This window comes from Rutidosis leptorrhynchoides, chromosome 11, assembly GCF_046630445.1.
Source record: "Rutidosis leptorrhynchoides isolate AG116_Rl617_1_P2 chromosome 11, CSIRO_AGI_Rlap_v1, whole genome shotgun sequence".
Classification (NCBI taxonomy): domain Eukaryota; kingdom Viridiplantae; phylum Streptophyta; class Magnoliopsida; order Asterales; family Asteraceae; genus Rutidosis; species Rutidosis leptorrhynchoides.
Window position 1 is genome coordinate 405,574,630 of NC_092343.1, and position 16,523 is coordinate 405,591,152.

The 16,523-nt window shown below is 30.7% G+C and overlaps 1 protein-coding gene across 1 annotated transcript; it reads left to right on the plus strand.

Moving 5' to 3' along the window:
• The first annotated feature begins 5,094 nt into the window (after positions 1–5,094).
• LOC139876164 (uncharacterized) lies at positions 5,095–6,098 on the plus strand. Its single transcript, XM_071863464.1, has 2 exons — positions 5,095–5,601; positions 5,790–6,098. Exons 1-2 carry the CDS (start codon positions 5,095–5,097, stop codon positions 6,096–6,098), a joined length of 816 nt encoding a protein of 271 aa, XP_071719565.1.
• Positions 6,099–16,523: the final 10,425 nt, after the last annotated feature.

Here is a 16,523-nt window from a genome sequence, read left to right on the forward strand (position 1 = left end):
CCTAAAGAACTAGTCTTCTCCCCCCATTCTGAATTTTTATTTTTTTTAGGTTTTACGAAATGAAGACTTCCTGTGAACTAAACCATGGTCTAATGCTACACGCTTTGATTACTAAACGTAATAATGACACACTTCCGAGTGAACTGGTATCAGTAATCAGAGAAAAATTGGACGGAGTAAGAAAAGAATCCAGATGCAAAGATAATAAGTTATAATTTGGTAAAGGAAAATCAAAATCCGCAGCGAAAAGAAGAGCACGGCACCTTGAAAGATGTCACAAATGCGGAAAATGGTCACACGAAGGTAAATGTTCAAATAATCAAACCTATTCAAACACCGAATTTGTTACTTTATGCAGAGATGGACCGTTCATATGTTTAGAAGAAAAAACATTGAATGCTCGAGGTTACGCCTATGTAGCCATGGAAAATCAATTAGTCCGACTACCTTATGAGTGGGCTAGAGCATATCACTAAGAAATCTATTTCACAGGTAAGTTTGTACAGTTTTTATTTTTATTTTTATTTTTAACCTTTTGATAATAAACACTAATTTGTTTGCTATAAAGTATTAAATTGGTATTCAATAAAATTAGGTCTTGCGACCGAAATTATTGATATCATACAAAAATTTATTACATCACTGCAAAATTTACCGTTTATTCTTAAGGTATAAATATCTTTAATCAATCAACCCAAAATATTTTAAAAATTCGTCATGAGTTAAATTAGGTCATGGAACCGAAATTACTTTACCGAAAAGAGGGGCGTATATTTTTGATAATATTTGATTGATTAAAGTGGGATAAAAGACCAAAAAGATTTTTAATTTTATTTTTACCATGTTTTTTTTTAAAATTAATATATAAATATTAATTTAATATTGTGAACTTTTTAAAATCAATAAATTTAAGTTTGTAAATATTTGAAAATTTTAATATTTTTAATATAAGTTTGTATAAAAACAAAAATATAATATAAGTTTGGTGTGAATTTTTAATTTTTTTAATATGAATTTTTAATTTTATGCATTTTAAATTTAAGTTTGGTGTGAATTTAAAAACAAAAATTTACTTTATTTCGTTAAGTTAAAAATATGATTTTTAAAATTCGTCGTGAGTTGAAGACTAGGTCGTTGAGCCGAAATTGCTTTACCCGAGGGCGGGACGAGAATTTTTATTATCATTATTTTTAATCTTATTGAATTAAAGTATGCCAAAAACATTTAAAAAACAACGCCAATATGTTTGGAAACTTTGGTAAAATTTAATCATTTTTCTACGCTAAACACCCTCAATAATTTAAATTGTTACTGATTTCTTGCAAATGAGGGCATTGCAAGATCTTAAGTGTGGGAAGGGGTTAAATTCTTTCGGATTTTTAAAATTTTTTAACTTAAACACTTGGTTACCATTAAAAATACTAGTAACACAGTAATTGTATTAGAATCTAGTGCTCTCTGATAACAAAGAACAGCCCTAGTCTTATATACTGACTACCCACTTCTAGTAAAAAATTTTAAAATTTTCAATTAAATGAACTCAAAATCATGTTTATACATATTTATGAACGATAAAACTAGGTGTTAACACCGAAATTATTGTTACCTCGGAAAGGACATAAATTGAGAAACAACCCAAAAATGTTAGAATTCATTTAAGAATGGAATAGAGGAAAATAAAAAGGCAAAGAAAGGAAAATAAAAGCCAAGTGTGGGAAATTTTTACCAAGTTATTCAAAATATATATCACATATTTTTGTACAAATAATTGAAAATACTTTTGTTTTGGACGATAATTAACTGTTTTACCCGATAAAAGAAAAGAAGAGATGGATCTACATGATGAATCAATTCCATCATTTAAAGGAAGTAAAGTCTTTCGAAAAATACACGCGCTTCTTGATTTAGGTCAAGAAGTTGTCGTTCAGACCAGCTGTAGGTTGACGAAAAATCTAGAAAAGTCATCACTAAAATCAGCAGGAAATCCACGGACCTCAGCATCAAACAGGGTCACCAAGTGGTCAGATTTATCCTAACCATGAGAAGGATTTATCTCGTACAATGGGGGGGCACCGTGCAAATTAGCTTGATAAGACTAATGAATCAGATCCCCAGAAAGGATAATCTCCTTAAAGATCAAAAATCAGCTTTTAAGACTGTTATTACTCAATCCAAGAAATTGACCTTAAAGATTGAGAATTACAAGCTCATGGAATTCGATGATATCTAAACTCGAGCTTGAACGAGAAAATATTTTGATAAAAATTACAAACCGATTTGTTTTCTGAAAACCCATTTTCAATGCGTTCATTACCATTGAACGTAAAATCCTAGGAATTCACCTGGAATTCTTTAGGTCACCTGAACCAAATCGGGTGTCAACCGTAAGAACGGTGGTTGCATAGCATGGTCAAAGACAGGACCTTGTGCCAGACCGAAAAATTATAAGGGTGAGCTTTACTATTGCTCCTACCAAGGATAGTAATTACGTCCGACATGTTATAGACCATAATTAAAAGCATGTCAGGGGACATTGCCTTAACAGTTGATTGTTCAACGCTTTCCTTTACAACCAGACGGTAGTTTACCGAAAGGTAATATACGGAGCAAGTATACTGGACGTGTTGCTTTCCTAATACAAGGTTAGCAAGTGGGTGACACAAAACCACAAGTTTTAAGCTAAAATTTTCAAATATGAAACCCACCAAACCCACAAAAATATTTTGCAAACACCGGTGATGGGTTATTCCGGAAAACTTATCTAGGGTAAAAACTAGATTTAATTTTCAAAAGATCAAATGTTTTCATAAAGATCCAATTTCCTTAATGGATCTAAATTTTTATAGTCATGTGGGACTGTAAACCACATCATTACTACCATTGTTTATACCGCCGTATAGAAATCACTGATGTACAAAGTGTGAAGAATAAAGAAGTGATTCTAGTATATTTCAAGACTATATTGCTTGAGGACAAGCAACGCTCAAGTGTGGGAATATTTGATAATGCTAAAAACGAACATATATTTCATAGCATTATTCCTCAAGAAAGACAAGCTTTTAGTTGCAATTGTCCTATTTACAAGTGATATTCGGTTAAATAATAAAAGGTGAAGACAAAAGATAGATTCGACGAATTGAAGACGCAAACGACCAAAAAGCTCAAAAGTACAAAATACAATCAAAGAGGTTCCAATTATTGATAAGAAACGTCTCAGAATTACAAGAGTACAAGATTCAAAACGCAAAGTACAAGATATTAAATTGTACGCAAGGACGTTCTAAAATTCGGAACCGGGACCAGAGTCAACTCTCAACGCTCGATGCAACGGACTAAAAATTACAAGTTAACTATGTATATAAATATAATATAATATATAATTAATTATATAAATTATATATATATATATATATTATATTTATATATTAAAACCGTCGGCAGACTAGGATCCAAACTTGTTTGAGCTGTATTTACAAACTCCGCGACTCGCGGAGTTTGTAGTGCAAAAAAGCTGCAACTCGCGGAGCTGTCCTGGACAAAAATGCTTATAAAAGCTCGCACATTCTGAACGTTTTATAGATCCTAAATCCATCCATCTCTCTATCTATATGTAAACGTATATATATATATATATTTATATTTTAATTTTAATTTTAATTTTAATTTTAAATTCTAATAATAAGGGTATGTTAGCGAATGTTGTAAGGGTGTAAGTCGAAATTCTGTCCGTGTAACGCTACGCTATTTTTACTCATTGTAAGTTATGTTCAACCTTTTTACATTAATGTCTCGTAGCTAAATTATTATTATGCTTATTTAAATTGAAGTAATCATGATGTTGGGCTAAATACTAAAATTGGTTAATTGGATTTTGTACCATAATTGGGGTTTGGACAAAAGAACGACACTTGTGGAAATTAGACTATGGGCTATTAATGGGCTTTATATTTTTTTAACTAAATGATAGTTTGTTAATTTTAATATAAAGATTTACAATTGGACGTCCCTATAAATAACCATATACACTCGATCGGACACGATGTGCGGGGTATTTATATGTACGAATAATTGTTCATTTAACCGGACACGGGAATGGATTAATAGTCACTAGAATTATTAAAACAGGGGTGAAATTATGTACAAGGACACTTGGCATAATTGATAACAAAGTATTAAAACCTTGAGTTACACGCAGTCGATAACCTGGTGTAATTATTAAACAAAGTATTAAAATCTTGTTACAGTTTAAGTCCCCAATTAGTTGGAATATTTAACTTCGAGTATAAGGATAATTTGACGAGGACACTCGCACTTTATATTTATGACTGATGGACTGTTATGGACAAAAACCTGACGGACATATTAAATAATCCAGGACAAAGGACAATTAACCCATGGGCATAAAACTAAAAATCAACACGTCAAACATCATGATTACGGAAGTTTAAATAAGCATAATTCTTTTATTTCATATTTAATTTCCTTTATTTTATATTTAATTGCACTTCTAATTATCGCACTTTTATTTATTGTCATTGTATTTAATTGCACTTTTAATTAACGCACTTTTTAATTATTGTATTTTATTTTATCGCACTTTTATTTATCGCAATTTCATTATCGTTATTTACTTTACGCTTTAAATTAAGTCTTTTATTTATTTAATATTTTACATTAGGTTTTAACTGCGACTAAAAATCGACACACCGGTCATTAAACGGTAAAAACCCCTCTTTATAATAATAATATTACTTATTTATATATTTGTATTTTTATAAATTAAAACTAATATAGCGTTAAGCTTTGTTTAAAAGATTCCCCGTGGACGAACCGGACTTACTAAAAACTACACTACTGTACGATTAGGTACACTGCCTATAAGTGTTGTAGCAAGGTTTAAGTATATCCACTCGATAAATAAATAAATAACTTGTGTAAAATTGTAGCATATTTAATAGTATTTAGTTGTAAAAATAAAGCTATTTCATATACGCCTCTCCGCACATCACTAATGTGCGTTGGGAAGATGTTTGCAAGTCGAAAGAGGAGGGTGGACTCGGTATAAAGCGATTAAAATCATGGAACGTTGATCTTATGACTTCTCTTGTTTGGCGTTTATTGACTTGTAAGCATTCTTTGTGGGTCAAGTGGATTCACGTGTACATACTCCCCTCTCATTATTTTTGGACGCTTCCTATAATAGCTAGTGCTTCGTGGAGTTGGCGTAAATTATTGCAAATCAGACCAACTATTCGGCAACACTTTAAGTACCAAATAGGTAATGGCAATAATTTGTCTGCTATGTTTGACAATTGGTGTTCCATGGGTCCATTAGACGAGATAGTTCAAATGGATGATATAACTGTTGCTAACCTGACTCGTGCTTATGTTAGTGATATTGTTACTAATGGAAGCTTCTCTTGGCCGAACGGTTGGGACCAAAAATACCCAATGCTCACGGTAATCCCCGTGTCGATGCTCTCAGATGAAGATGATTTGTTACGATGGAAAGGAGCTGATGGCTCGACCAGCAGCTTCTCAGTTGCTCATGTTTGGGACACGATCAGAACACATGGGGTGGAAGTTGAATGGTTTCGAGAAGTATGGTTCAATAAAGTATTCCAAAACATGCGTTTGTGTTGTGGCTATTGATGGGTGAAAGGCTTAAAATGCAAGACTGATTGAAGGCATGGGAAATTAGAAACAACCCGGTGTTGAGCTGTCCACTTTGTAATGGATGCATGGATACACATGCACACTTGTTTTTTTAATGCTCTATTTCTTCTCAGGTTTGGTGTTGGGTTCGAAAGCTTATTCGGGTAAAGATTGATTGTACCGATTGGAAGGGGTATGTCCAAAGTCTGAGTCATGTGGCTAAATGCAATTGTGCTAGGGTGGTGGTGGCTAAGATTTGTTTGGCAGCTACGGTTTATTTTATTTGGCAGGAGCGTAATGGCCGATTCTTTAAGAAGGCGCACTGTTCAGTGGACCAATTGTTCAAGTTGATCAAGCCTAATGTGCGTTTAAAGCTAATGACTATACGCCTCAAAAACTCAATTCGTGCAAAAGAGATGAAGGAGGATTGGCACATCGGATAGTTAATATTTGTTGTGTCTTGGTTTCTAGTTATTGATTGTTTAGTTGATAGCTAGTTGGTGGTTATGCTAGGCTTCAAGGCTGTCTTGAAGCAGCTGCTCTCTCATTGTATCATCCTTTTTATTATTTAATAATAATATTTTTCGGGGTAACCCTTTACCCAAAAAACTATATCAATTAACTGAGTAGCACCAAAATAAAAACGAAACTAGCATCAACTAAGTTTTCATGTAACGACCCGGCTTTTTCGACTTGCTTTTGTGCTTTGTGCTTTCACAAAACTGCGTATATGTGCGTACTGAGATAGTTTATGCTCTGGGATCTTATTTAATGATTAATTACTTTCATTAATGCCTTACAATGTGCTATTAAGTGTGTAATCACTTAATTTGATCCCCGGATGCTTTTACGACCGTTGGTGTCACTTGACGTTTGAAACGAGTTATGTACTTGGTACACGGTAACTTTGGTCATGATCGAAATATTATGACTACATAATACTAATTGTTATTTTATAATAACAATTACTTGGGTTTTGGATGCTTAATTACGCTTAGTAATTTACTAGAGCACACTAGTTGGTCTTGTTGGACTTTCTACCTTGTTGGACCTTAGCCCACCCTACACTAGCTAGTGGACTATTTAATTAGCCCAATTATAATAAGTTAGTGACCCATAATAATGAAAGACAAATGCTCATTTATTAGAGAGAACATACTAGCATTTTTGTTAAGCATTATCCTTAATGTTGCATGAGATCCTAACATAAGTACCAACTTTAGACAACCATTAAATCAAAAGGCAAAAGTTGGTCCCCTTGTCCCCTCCCAAAGGCTACAGTTTTGGAGCCTCCCCACCACCCTCATTTCTTATAAATACCAAGCTATTTCCTCACAATTCACACTTGCTCTCATTTACAAATTACACACACTTACTCTCTAATTCTCTCTCTAGTCTTTCTCACTCTAAAAAGTGTAAGTTTTAAATTTTCTTCTTCTTCTTCTTTTCTTCTTCATAAAGTCGACATCATCATCATCATTTAATGGATCTAGCTTTTAGCTTTTGATCTTGTTATATCTTGTAGATTCAAACTTGGGTTTGAATCCTTCAAGAACATGAAAGATTCAAGCTTTCTAGCTTGGAATCTTCATTTACTTGTTAGATCTAGCTTGTGATTTCTTTGTTTTGTTATAAAGATCAAAACTTGTGTTTATGATCTTCATGTATCTTAAAGATCCAAGCTTTATGCTTCAAGATCTTCAAGAACACTAAAGATCCAAGCTTTCTAGCTTAGGGTTTCATTATTATGTTAAAGATCTTAGCTTTTTAGCTTATGGTCTCATTACTTTCATTATTTTGTTAAAGATCTTAGCTTTCTAGCTTATGGTCTCATTAATCTTGTAAAGATCCAAGCTTTCTAGCTTAGGGTTTTCTTAATACTTGAGATCTAAGTTATTATTGTAGATCTCACTTACTTGGAATCTTTTTGTGTTTTTTGTGATAATAAAGATCAAGTCTTCATCATCATATATGATGGAGATGCATAAACTTGTGTAAAATGGACAAATGTTGAAGCTTTATTGGATCTATGCAATAAAGAGGCAATCTTGATGTTCAAAACTTGTAGAATGATAGGTTTTACTCTTAGTTGTGTATTGATAGTTGAACCTTGGTCAAAGTGATGCTAAAACATCAAAGTGTTGTACACTTGAAGCTTACAAGCATCAATGATGAGAACCGTGATGAGCATCAAGCACCAAGAATCTCACCGGAGCACTTGTTTGCTTTTTTTCGGGGTCTGATCAGACTCCTGGACTTACTGAAAAATTGATTTTCAGATAGTTCGTTTTGAGTAGATAACTTTTTGTTTACGCCTCGACTTAATCCGATATATGGTTTAGGATTTATAGCCTTCCGAAAGTCACTACGCCTTTGTAACGTTGTGCTGAAATTTCTGACCTACTCAACTTAAACCGTCTCCACGGTCAAAAGAAGATGAGTTAGGTTCTGAAAATTGGTCAGAAGTTAGAGGACTCACATACGGAGCCATGGCCACTGACTACGCGTCTTTTCGATTTGTATAGAGGTCGTAACAGCTGTCCGAAGTCAGCCTTTTGTTTCGATCTCTATTCTTGTTAAACTTACCTTAGTGTTGATGAATGATGATGATAATGATGATGTTGATGATGACACTTAAACTTAATTTATTCACTTTTAAACTTTTGGGACAACATACTGACCTAGTGACCTTTGACTTAGGTTGACGACCTTTCGGACCGACTTACTACTTGCATACGTTTCATATCGACTTTACTGCTTATTCACTGTGAGTTATAGCTCCCTTTCTACTTTACTATTTTTGGGACTTTTGAGAGTACGTGCACTTTTTATGTTTTACATACTAGACACGAGTACTTAAACTTTATATATGTGTGGGTGACATAACGGCACAAAGATTCCCCTTAGCTCGGTAACGTTTAGTCATTGGTTTATGAACCGGTGAACGCGAATCTTAGATATGGATCCATAGGGTTTGACATCCCCACTCGGGCTAGTCGCGCTAACATTCAATGGGTGTTTAATACTTTGTAAACATACGCACTCTCCAAGTATAATTTTAGGGGGTGATATATTACTTGTTAAGTTAGTTACCGGGTGCCCACGGATAAGCATATACTTTATCATACTGATTGAAAATACTGATTTGAAATGCTTGTTGAAGCACTGAAATTTCGTGGTCTACATTACTGATTACAAACAAACTATAGCTCACCAACATTCGTGTTGACTTTTTAAGCATGTATTTCTCAGGTGCTTAGGCGTTGTTGCTTCCGCTGTTAGACTTGCTGTCTTGGTGTTATAGACTTGCTGTTACGGACCTGCTGTGTTAGATTTCTGCTGCATTACTTAGAGATGTCTCAATCATGGAACTTTTCTTTTGCATTCGTAACTTACGTTATTTTTCAAACAATGGCTTTGTAATGACCTTTGGGTTACATACTTATGTTAACGCTTCTATTCATAAGAAGCACGTTATCTTTTGTAAAACGCTATCTTTTTATGAATGCAAAACTGGTTTTCAAACAGCATATAGTGTTTGACCTTGTAATGATCCTATTGTTGATGAACCGTACACGATGGTTTTGTACGTGGCGTCACATTTGGTATCAGAGCATTGGTTGTAGGGAATTAGGTTGCATTAGTGAGTCTAGATCAGGCCGAATAGGATTCACTAATAGGACTAATCTACAACTTGCTTGTTTACCTGTTTCTGCGGAACTATTGCATGCTAATATGTTGTCTTACTGCATGTTACTGCTTACTACTACTGCATGCTACTGCTTACTTTTACTGCTATATGAACTTGTTGCATGCTACTGCCTACTTTCACTACTATGTGAGCTTGCTGTATGCTATTACTTATTCTCGCTACTGCATGCTACAATCTGCTTTTGATTGCATGCTACTTCTGTTTAGTACTGTTATTATTGCCATGTTATGTACTGCTGTAGATGATCTAGGATGCTGTAGTTATTATGCCTGAATACTTGCTTGCTTCATGCCTGATATTCACTGTACCGACTTGGAAAAATTTATCTTTCGTAGTTCAGATATTTTTCTGAACCCTTTTCTCACTCGTCTAACTCGAAGAACTAGTAATGTAATCCACTTGTTACTACCGTTCCACCGTTCCAGAGATCGAAACATTACTTCACGCAATCTAGGAGGAGTACCCCTCGGATTACACACCCACAAAAATTGATCCTCGGAGGAGGAGATATGTTGAGACGACCCAGAAATTTCTGATCAAATTTAAACTTTATCTTTATAAAATTCTGACACGATAAGCAAAGTCTGTTAGGTTGAGTCTCAAAAATTTTGAACTGTTTCATATATGCATTTGACTTTCGACCGTTCTCGACGATTCACGAACAATTAATTGTAAATAGTTATGTGTGTATATGTATGTATATATATATATATATATATATATATATATATATATATATATATATATATATATATATATATATATAAATGGAAATTGGAAAAAAAATATGTGAAACATTATATGTTGTTGTATTTAAAATTAATTATGTAAAATAAAATAAAAATGAGATATTCTAATAATTATTATTTAAAGTATAACTATATATAAATAAGGTATATTGAAAATAAATATTAAATGATTGTAATACTCGTTGGATGTTTCGATTATTATTTAGAGAAGTTTAATTCGAACTTATGTGATTTTAAAATAAATGGGCATCCGAAAATGAGTTGTATAAACTATAGGCTCATTAAAAATATATTTAGGAACTATTTGTTGAATTTTAAAACTTTTTATATTTTACTTGGGGTTGTGAGTGAATAATTAATGTAATTTTTATTTAATAGTTAATGATCGAATTTTATACCATAATGACCAAAATAAATAAATATAGCTAATTTAAAAATATGGAATTTTTCTGAACACTTTTATTTGCCACTAATTTTGCACGATACACAGTCCGTGAAAACTGTCGGTAGTAAACTTACAAAACATCCGGCTGCATTACTATTCTCCAATTTGGCACAGTGTATATGGATTACTGTTTTGGGATTGAAATCTCATCCAACTAACTTATTATATATATATATATATATATATATATATATATATATATATATTATATTATATTATATTATATATTTGTATTTACACATATATATGACTACTATGCTAGCAAGAACCATATACCATATTTCTGTTAAGCAACCTAGTAACTATAACCATCATCTCCACTATCTCTTTCTATATATATATGAAATGTCCCGTTCATATTGATTATAAACGTTCCATATTAATTGATTTTGTTGCGAGGTTTTGACCTCTATATGAGACGTTTTTCAAAGACTGCATTCATTTTTAAAACAATCGTAACCTTTATTTTATCAATAAAGGTTTTAAAAACATTACGTAGATTATCAAATAATGATAATCTAAAATATACTGTTTACACACGACCATTACATAATGGTTTACAATAGAAATATTACATCGACATATGTTTCTTGAATGCAGTTTTTACACAATATCATACAAACATGGACTCCAAATCTTGTCCTTATTTTAGTATGCAACAGCGGAAGCTCTTAGTATTCACCTGAGAATAAACATGCTTTAAACGTCAACAAAAATGTTGGTGAGTTATAGGTTTAACCTATATATATCAAATCGTAATAATAGACCACAAGATTTCATATTACAATACACATCCCATACATAGAGATAAAAATCATTCATATGGTAAACACCTGGTAACCGACATTAACAAGATGCATATATAAGAATATCCCCATCATTCCGGGACACCCTTAGGATATGATATAAATTTAGAAGTACTAAAGCATCTGGTACTTTGGATGGGGTTTGTTAGGCCCAATAGATCTATCTTTAGGATTCGCGTCAATTAGGGTGTCTGTTCCCTAATTCTTAGATTACCAGACTTAATAAAAAGGGGCATATTCGATTTCAATAATTCAACCATAGAATGTAGTTTCACGTACCTGTGTCTATTTTGTAAATCATTTATAAAACCTGCATGTATTCTCATCCCAAAAATATTAGATTTTAAAAGTGGAACTATAACTCACTTTCACAGATATTTCCTTCCTCGAAAAAAAGACTTGGCCACGGATCGATTCACGAACCTATACAAATATGTACATATATATCAAAGTATGATCAAAATATAATTACAACCATTTTTATTATGTTTTAAAGATTTGAGTGTATTAAGTCAGCTGTCCTCGTTAGTAACCTACAACTAGTTATCCACAGTTAGATGTACAGAAATAAATCGATATATATATTATCTTGAATCAATCCACGACCCAGTGTATACACGTCTCAGGCTAAATCTCAACTCAAAGTATATATATTTTTAGAATCATCCTCAACCCTGTGTAGCTAACTCCAACATTACTGCATATAGAGTGTCTATGGTTGTTCCAAATAATATATATACATGGGTTTATATGATATGTCAAAACATTTGCATACGTGTCTATGGTACCCAAGATTACATAATATATTAGAATACATGTATAATACAATATAAGTTAGCTAGGATATGATTTTTATAGATTTGTTAAACATTTCCCGTAGCTAAAAAGATCAAAAATATCCAATCTTGTTTTACCCATAACTTCTTCATTTTAAATCCGTTTTGAGTGAATAAAATTGCTATGGTTTCATATTGAACTCTAATTTAAGAATCCAAATAGAAAAAGTATAGGTTTATAGTCGGAAATTTAAGTTACATGTCAATTACTAAAGAGGTAGTCATTTCCGTCGAAAGAACGACATCTTGATGACCATTTTGAAAAACATACTTTCACTTTGACTTTAACCAAAATTTTTTTGATATAGTTTCATGTTCATATGAAAAATCATTTTCCCATAAGAACAAATTTTAAATCAAAGTTTATCATAGTTTTTAATTATCCAAACCAAAACAGCCCCCGGTTTCACTACGACGGCGTATATCCAATTTTATGGTGTTCATCGTGTTTCTAGGTTTTATATCATTAAGTTAGCATATCATATAGATATAGAACATGTGTTTAGTTGATTTTAAAAGTCAAGTTAGAAGGAATAACTTTTGTTTGCGAACAAGTTTAGAATTAACTAAACTATATTCTAGTGATTACAAGTTTAAACCTTCGAATACGATAGCTTTATATGTATGAATCGAATGATGTTATGAACATCATTACTACCTCAAATTTTTTGGATAAAACTACTAGAAATGAGAAAAATGGATCTAGCTTCAAAGGATCCTTGGATGGCTTGAAAGTTCTTGAAGCAGAATCATGACACGAAAACAGTTCAAGTAAGATTTTCACTCGAAATAAGATTGTTATAGTTGTAGAAATTGAATCAAAGTTTGAATATGAATATTACCTTGAATTAGAAATATAAACTACTATAAATAACAAAGGTTCGTTGATCTTAGATGATTACTTGGAATGGATTAGAAAGCTTGGAACTAGACTTGCAAACTTGGAAGTATTCTTGGTTTTTATGAAACTATACTTATGAAATTTATGAAAAACACTTAGAACTTGAAGATGGAACTTGAGAGAGATCAATTAGATGAAGAAAATTGAAGAATGAAAGTGTTTGTAGGTGTTTTTGGTCGTTGGTATATGGATTAAATATAAAGGATATGTAATTTTGTTTTCATGTAAATAAGTCATGAATGATTACTAATATTTTTATAATTTTATGAGATATTTCATGCTAGTTTGTAACAACCCGTCCTAATCCTCCTGGACGAAGTCATCAACATTTGGTTCCATTGCGATGATTGACTCCAAGTAATGTCCTTAACATGAGCAAATGCACAGCGAAAGACTTAATTCGTACCTGAGAATAACATGCTTTAAAACGTCAACATAAAGTTTGTGAGATATATAGGTTTGATGCTAGCAGCGTTATAACTATGGACCACAGGATTTCATATATTTAAACATAATACACTCGCAAGTGTATGTAAAAGTAGTTGAGCACTTGGTAACCATACTTAACATTTAATCATCGCAGCATATTCTTAAATAATCGCTACACCGTACCAAGTGTAGTATACAGGAATGAAGTACTGTGCAACCGTTGAAAACTGGTCGTCCAGCCCGGTTGGGGTTGTCAGGCCCGATAGATCTATCAACAGGATTTGCGTTTACATTCCTCATGTAAATATTAGCTACCAAGTATAAAGAAATATGCCATGGTACAACTCAACATAGAATTTATTTTTGATCACTTGTGTCCATAACGTAAATCATAAAATGCATGTATTCTCATCCCAAAATATTTAGAGTTTAAAAGGGACTATATACTCACCATACTGTATTTTGTAGTAAAAATACATATAACATCATTGAACATGTGTAAGGTTGGCCTTCGATTCACAAACCTATATCATTTGTATATCTATTAATATACATAATCGTAATCGATCAATTTTTATATATGTTTTATATTTTCATTTTATATATATAAAAATATTAGTCTTGTTTTGTTATATGTATTAAATATTATATATACATATATTTTTATTTGTTTGTTAAAATAGTAATTATAATAATACCAAAATAATATTAATTGTGATAATAATTATGATATCATTAATGTTAATATTAATGATAATAATATTATTGATTTTATTACTAATAATATTAATGATAGTTGTGAGGATAAGTCTTATAATAATAATAATAATAATAATAAGGTAATAACAGTAGTTTTTAGTATAACGAAAAGTTTACCAATAATGATAATGAAAATAATAATTTTAATAATAATACATAATATGTAATAATAATAATTACTATAATACTCTTATCACTAATGATAAACTTAATAATAATACTTTGTTAATAATAATAATAATAATGAATATAATACTTGTAATTAGGGTTATGTTAATAATAATATGAAAGGGTAACTAGTACTTGTATTAGTAATAATAATACTAATAACTAATGTTTGTAATACTTATTAGTAATAATAAAAATAATGATAATTCTAATACTTAATAATAATAATAATAATAATAATAATAATAATAATAATAATAATAATAATAATAATAATATTCATAAAAATTTATAATGATAATAATAACATTTTAAAAAAAATAAAAAAAAATAATAACAATGATAATTGTGATCATAATAACAATAATACTAATTTTTATAGAAATAATAACAATTATAGATAAAGATAAGTAGTATACCTTCTTTAAGGAGGTTTCACAAAAAAAAATGCCTCAACTAGAATCAAACTCGTGACCTATCGAATACCCGCTAACAGTCTTAACCAACTGAGCTACAGCCGATTTCCTGACTAAACTCCATATCTAATTCTGTTAAACTGTTTTCAATTGTCCATCTTCTTCTTCCTTTTTAAAACCGAACGAACCATGAACCAATTAACCTAACAACTAAATTGTTTGTTCAATATAAACTTGTATTTGAAAACGTAACATTCTATGTGAGATTAAGTTGGGTTAACCAAAAAAAAATATAACAGAAGTAACCTGCTGTATCGTAAAACAAATAAAACCCATGATCGAATTCGATCTTTAATCAGTTTTTAGACAAACTTTTCAACATCAATTATACTCTAAACCTTCCTTAGAAACTCTCTGTAACATCGATTGGTCCTAAAACCTCAAATTGAAATCAAATTTCATGATAAATAACCAGTTTGACTTTTATGGAAATAAGCTTTGACTCTGAAATTCGAAGTTGTTATAGCGAATTGAAACTTGAAATTTTAAAGAAAGATTGAGTGCATGATTCCTAACAATGTTGCATTTAAGGATTTTGAAAATCTGAACGAAATTAACTTTTTAAAAAAAAATGAAGCACGAACAGAGAATGGGCTGGTTCAGTATTTTCTTTTCTGTTTCAATTCAACAAGTGGGATTAGTTATACATGGTAATTGGTACAGATATAGAAAAGGAATCGAAAGATTTATATTGAGGAAGAGGTCGACTGTAATCTCACGGATCTAATAGTTTGACAGAAACCAACAAAATAAAAAAAATATAAAAGATCTGATAAAGGAACAAAATTACGCTTATATAACTATTTATCTATATAATATATCTGTTTTAATATATCCTATTAATTAATATGATTAATAATAATTAATATAACAATAATAAATTTAATAATAATATTAATAATTAATAAGACTGACTTTTATCTGATTTAAAAATGCTGAACTTATAAATATAATTTAATTATTAATAATATGACATAACTTGTTATTAATTATAAAAGTACTAATAAATAATGTACATCATAATAATATAAGTTGTTTTGTATTATTAATAAGATTATTTAATATAATTTTAATAGTTTTTGTAATAATAATAACATTAATAATAATACTAGTAAAGACAATATAACAAATTAAATGTATAAAAATATTCATAATATCGATATTATTATTGATATTAATATTTATAGTTTATAATCATGATGATAATAGAAGTAATAATAATAATACTAGTAATTATATTTTAATTTGTAAACTTTCAATATATTAACATATCTAAATATGAATCGAATCACTAAGCGAGGGTTATTACCATTTACCTAACTAACTTCGAACCCTATATACATATATTTTCTATATACTTATTTATATAAGTAGATAATTTTTGGAATAATAATTAATATATATTATTATTATTGTACATAATTAATTCTAACAATTACAATATATAATATTCCATATTATTATATACATATCTATATACACATAACGTTTTGTGAATCATCAGACATGGTCAAAGGGTAACTGATTATAGATTTCAAACTTTCTAGACTCAATATTACGGATTTTGCTTATCGTGTCGGAAACATA

Excerpts from the sequence above, each read along its gene's own strand:
- LOC139876164 (XM_071863464.1), top strand. The coding sequence starts at position 5,095 with ATGACTTCTCTTGTTTGGCGTTTATTGACTTGTAAGCATTCTTTGTGG. Across the intron at positions 5,602-5,789 it reads AAGTTGAATGGTTTCGAGAA|GTTTGGTGTTGGGTTCGAAA; the intron begins GTATGGTTCAAT and ends ATTTCTTCTCAG.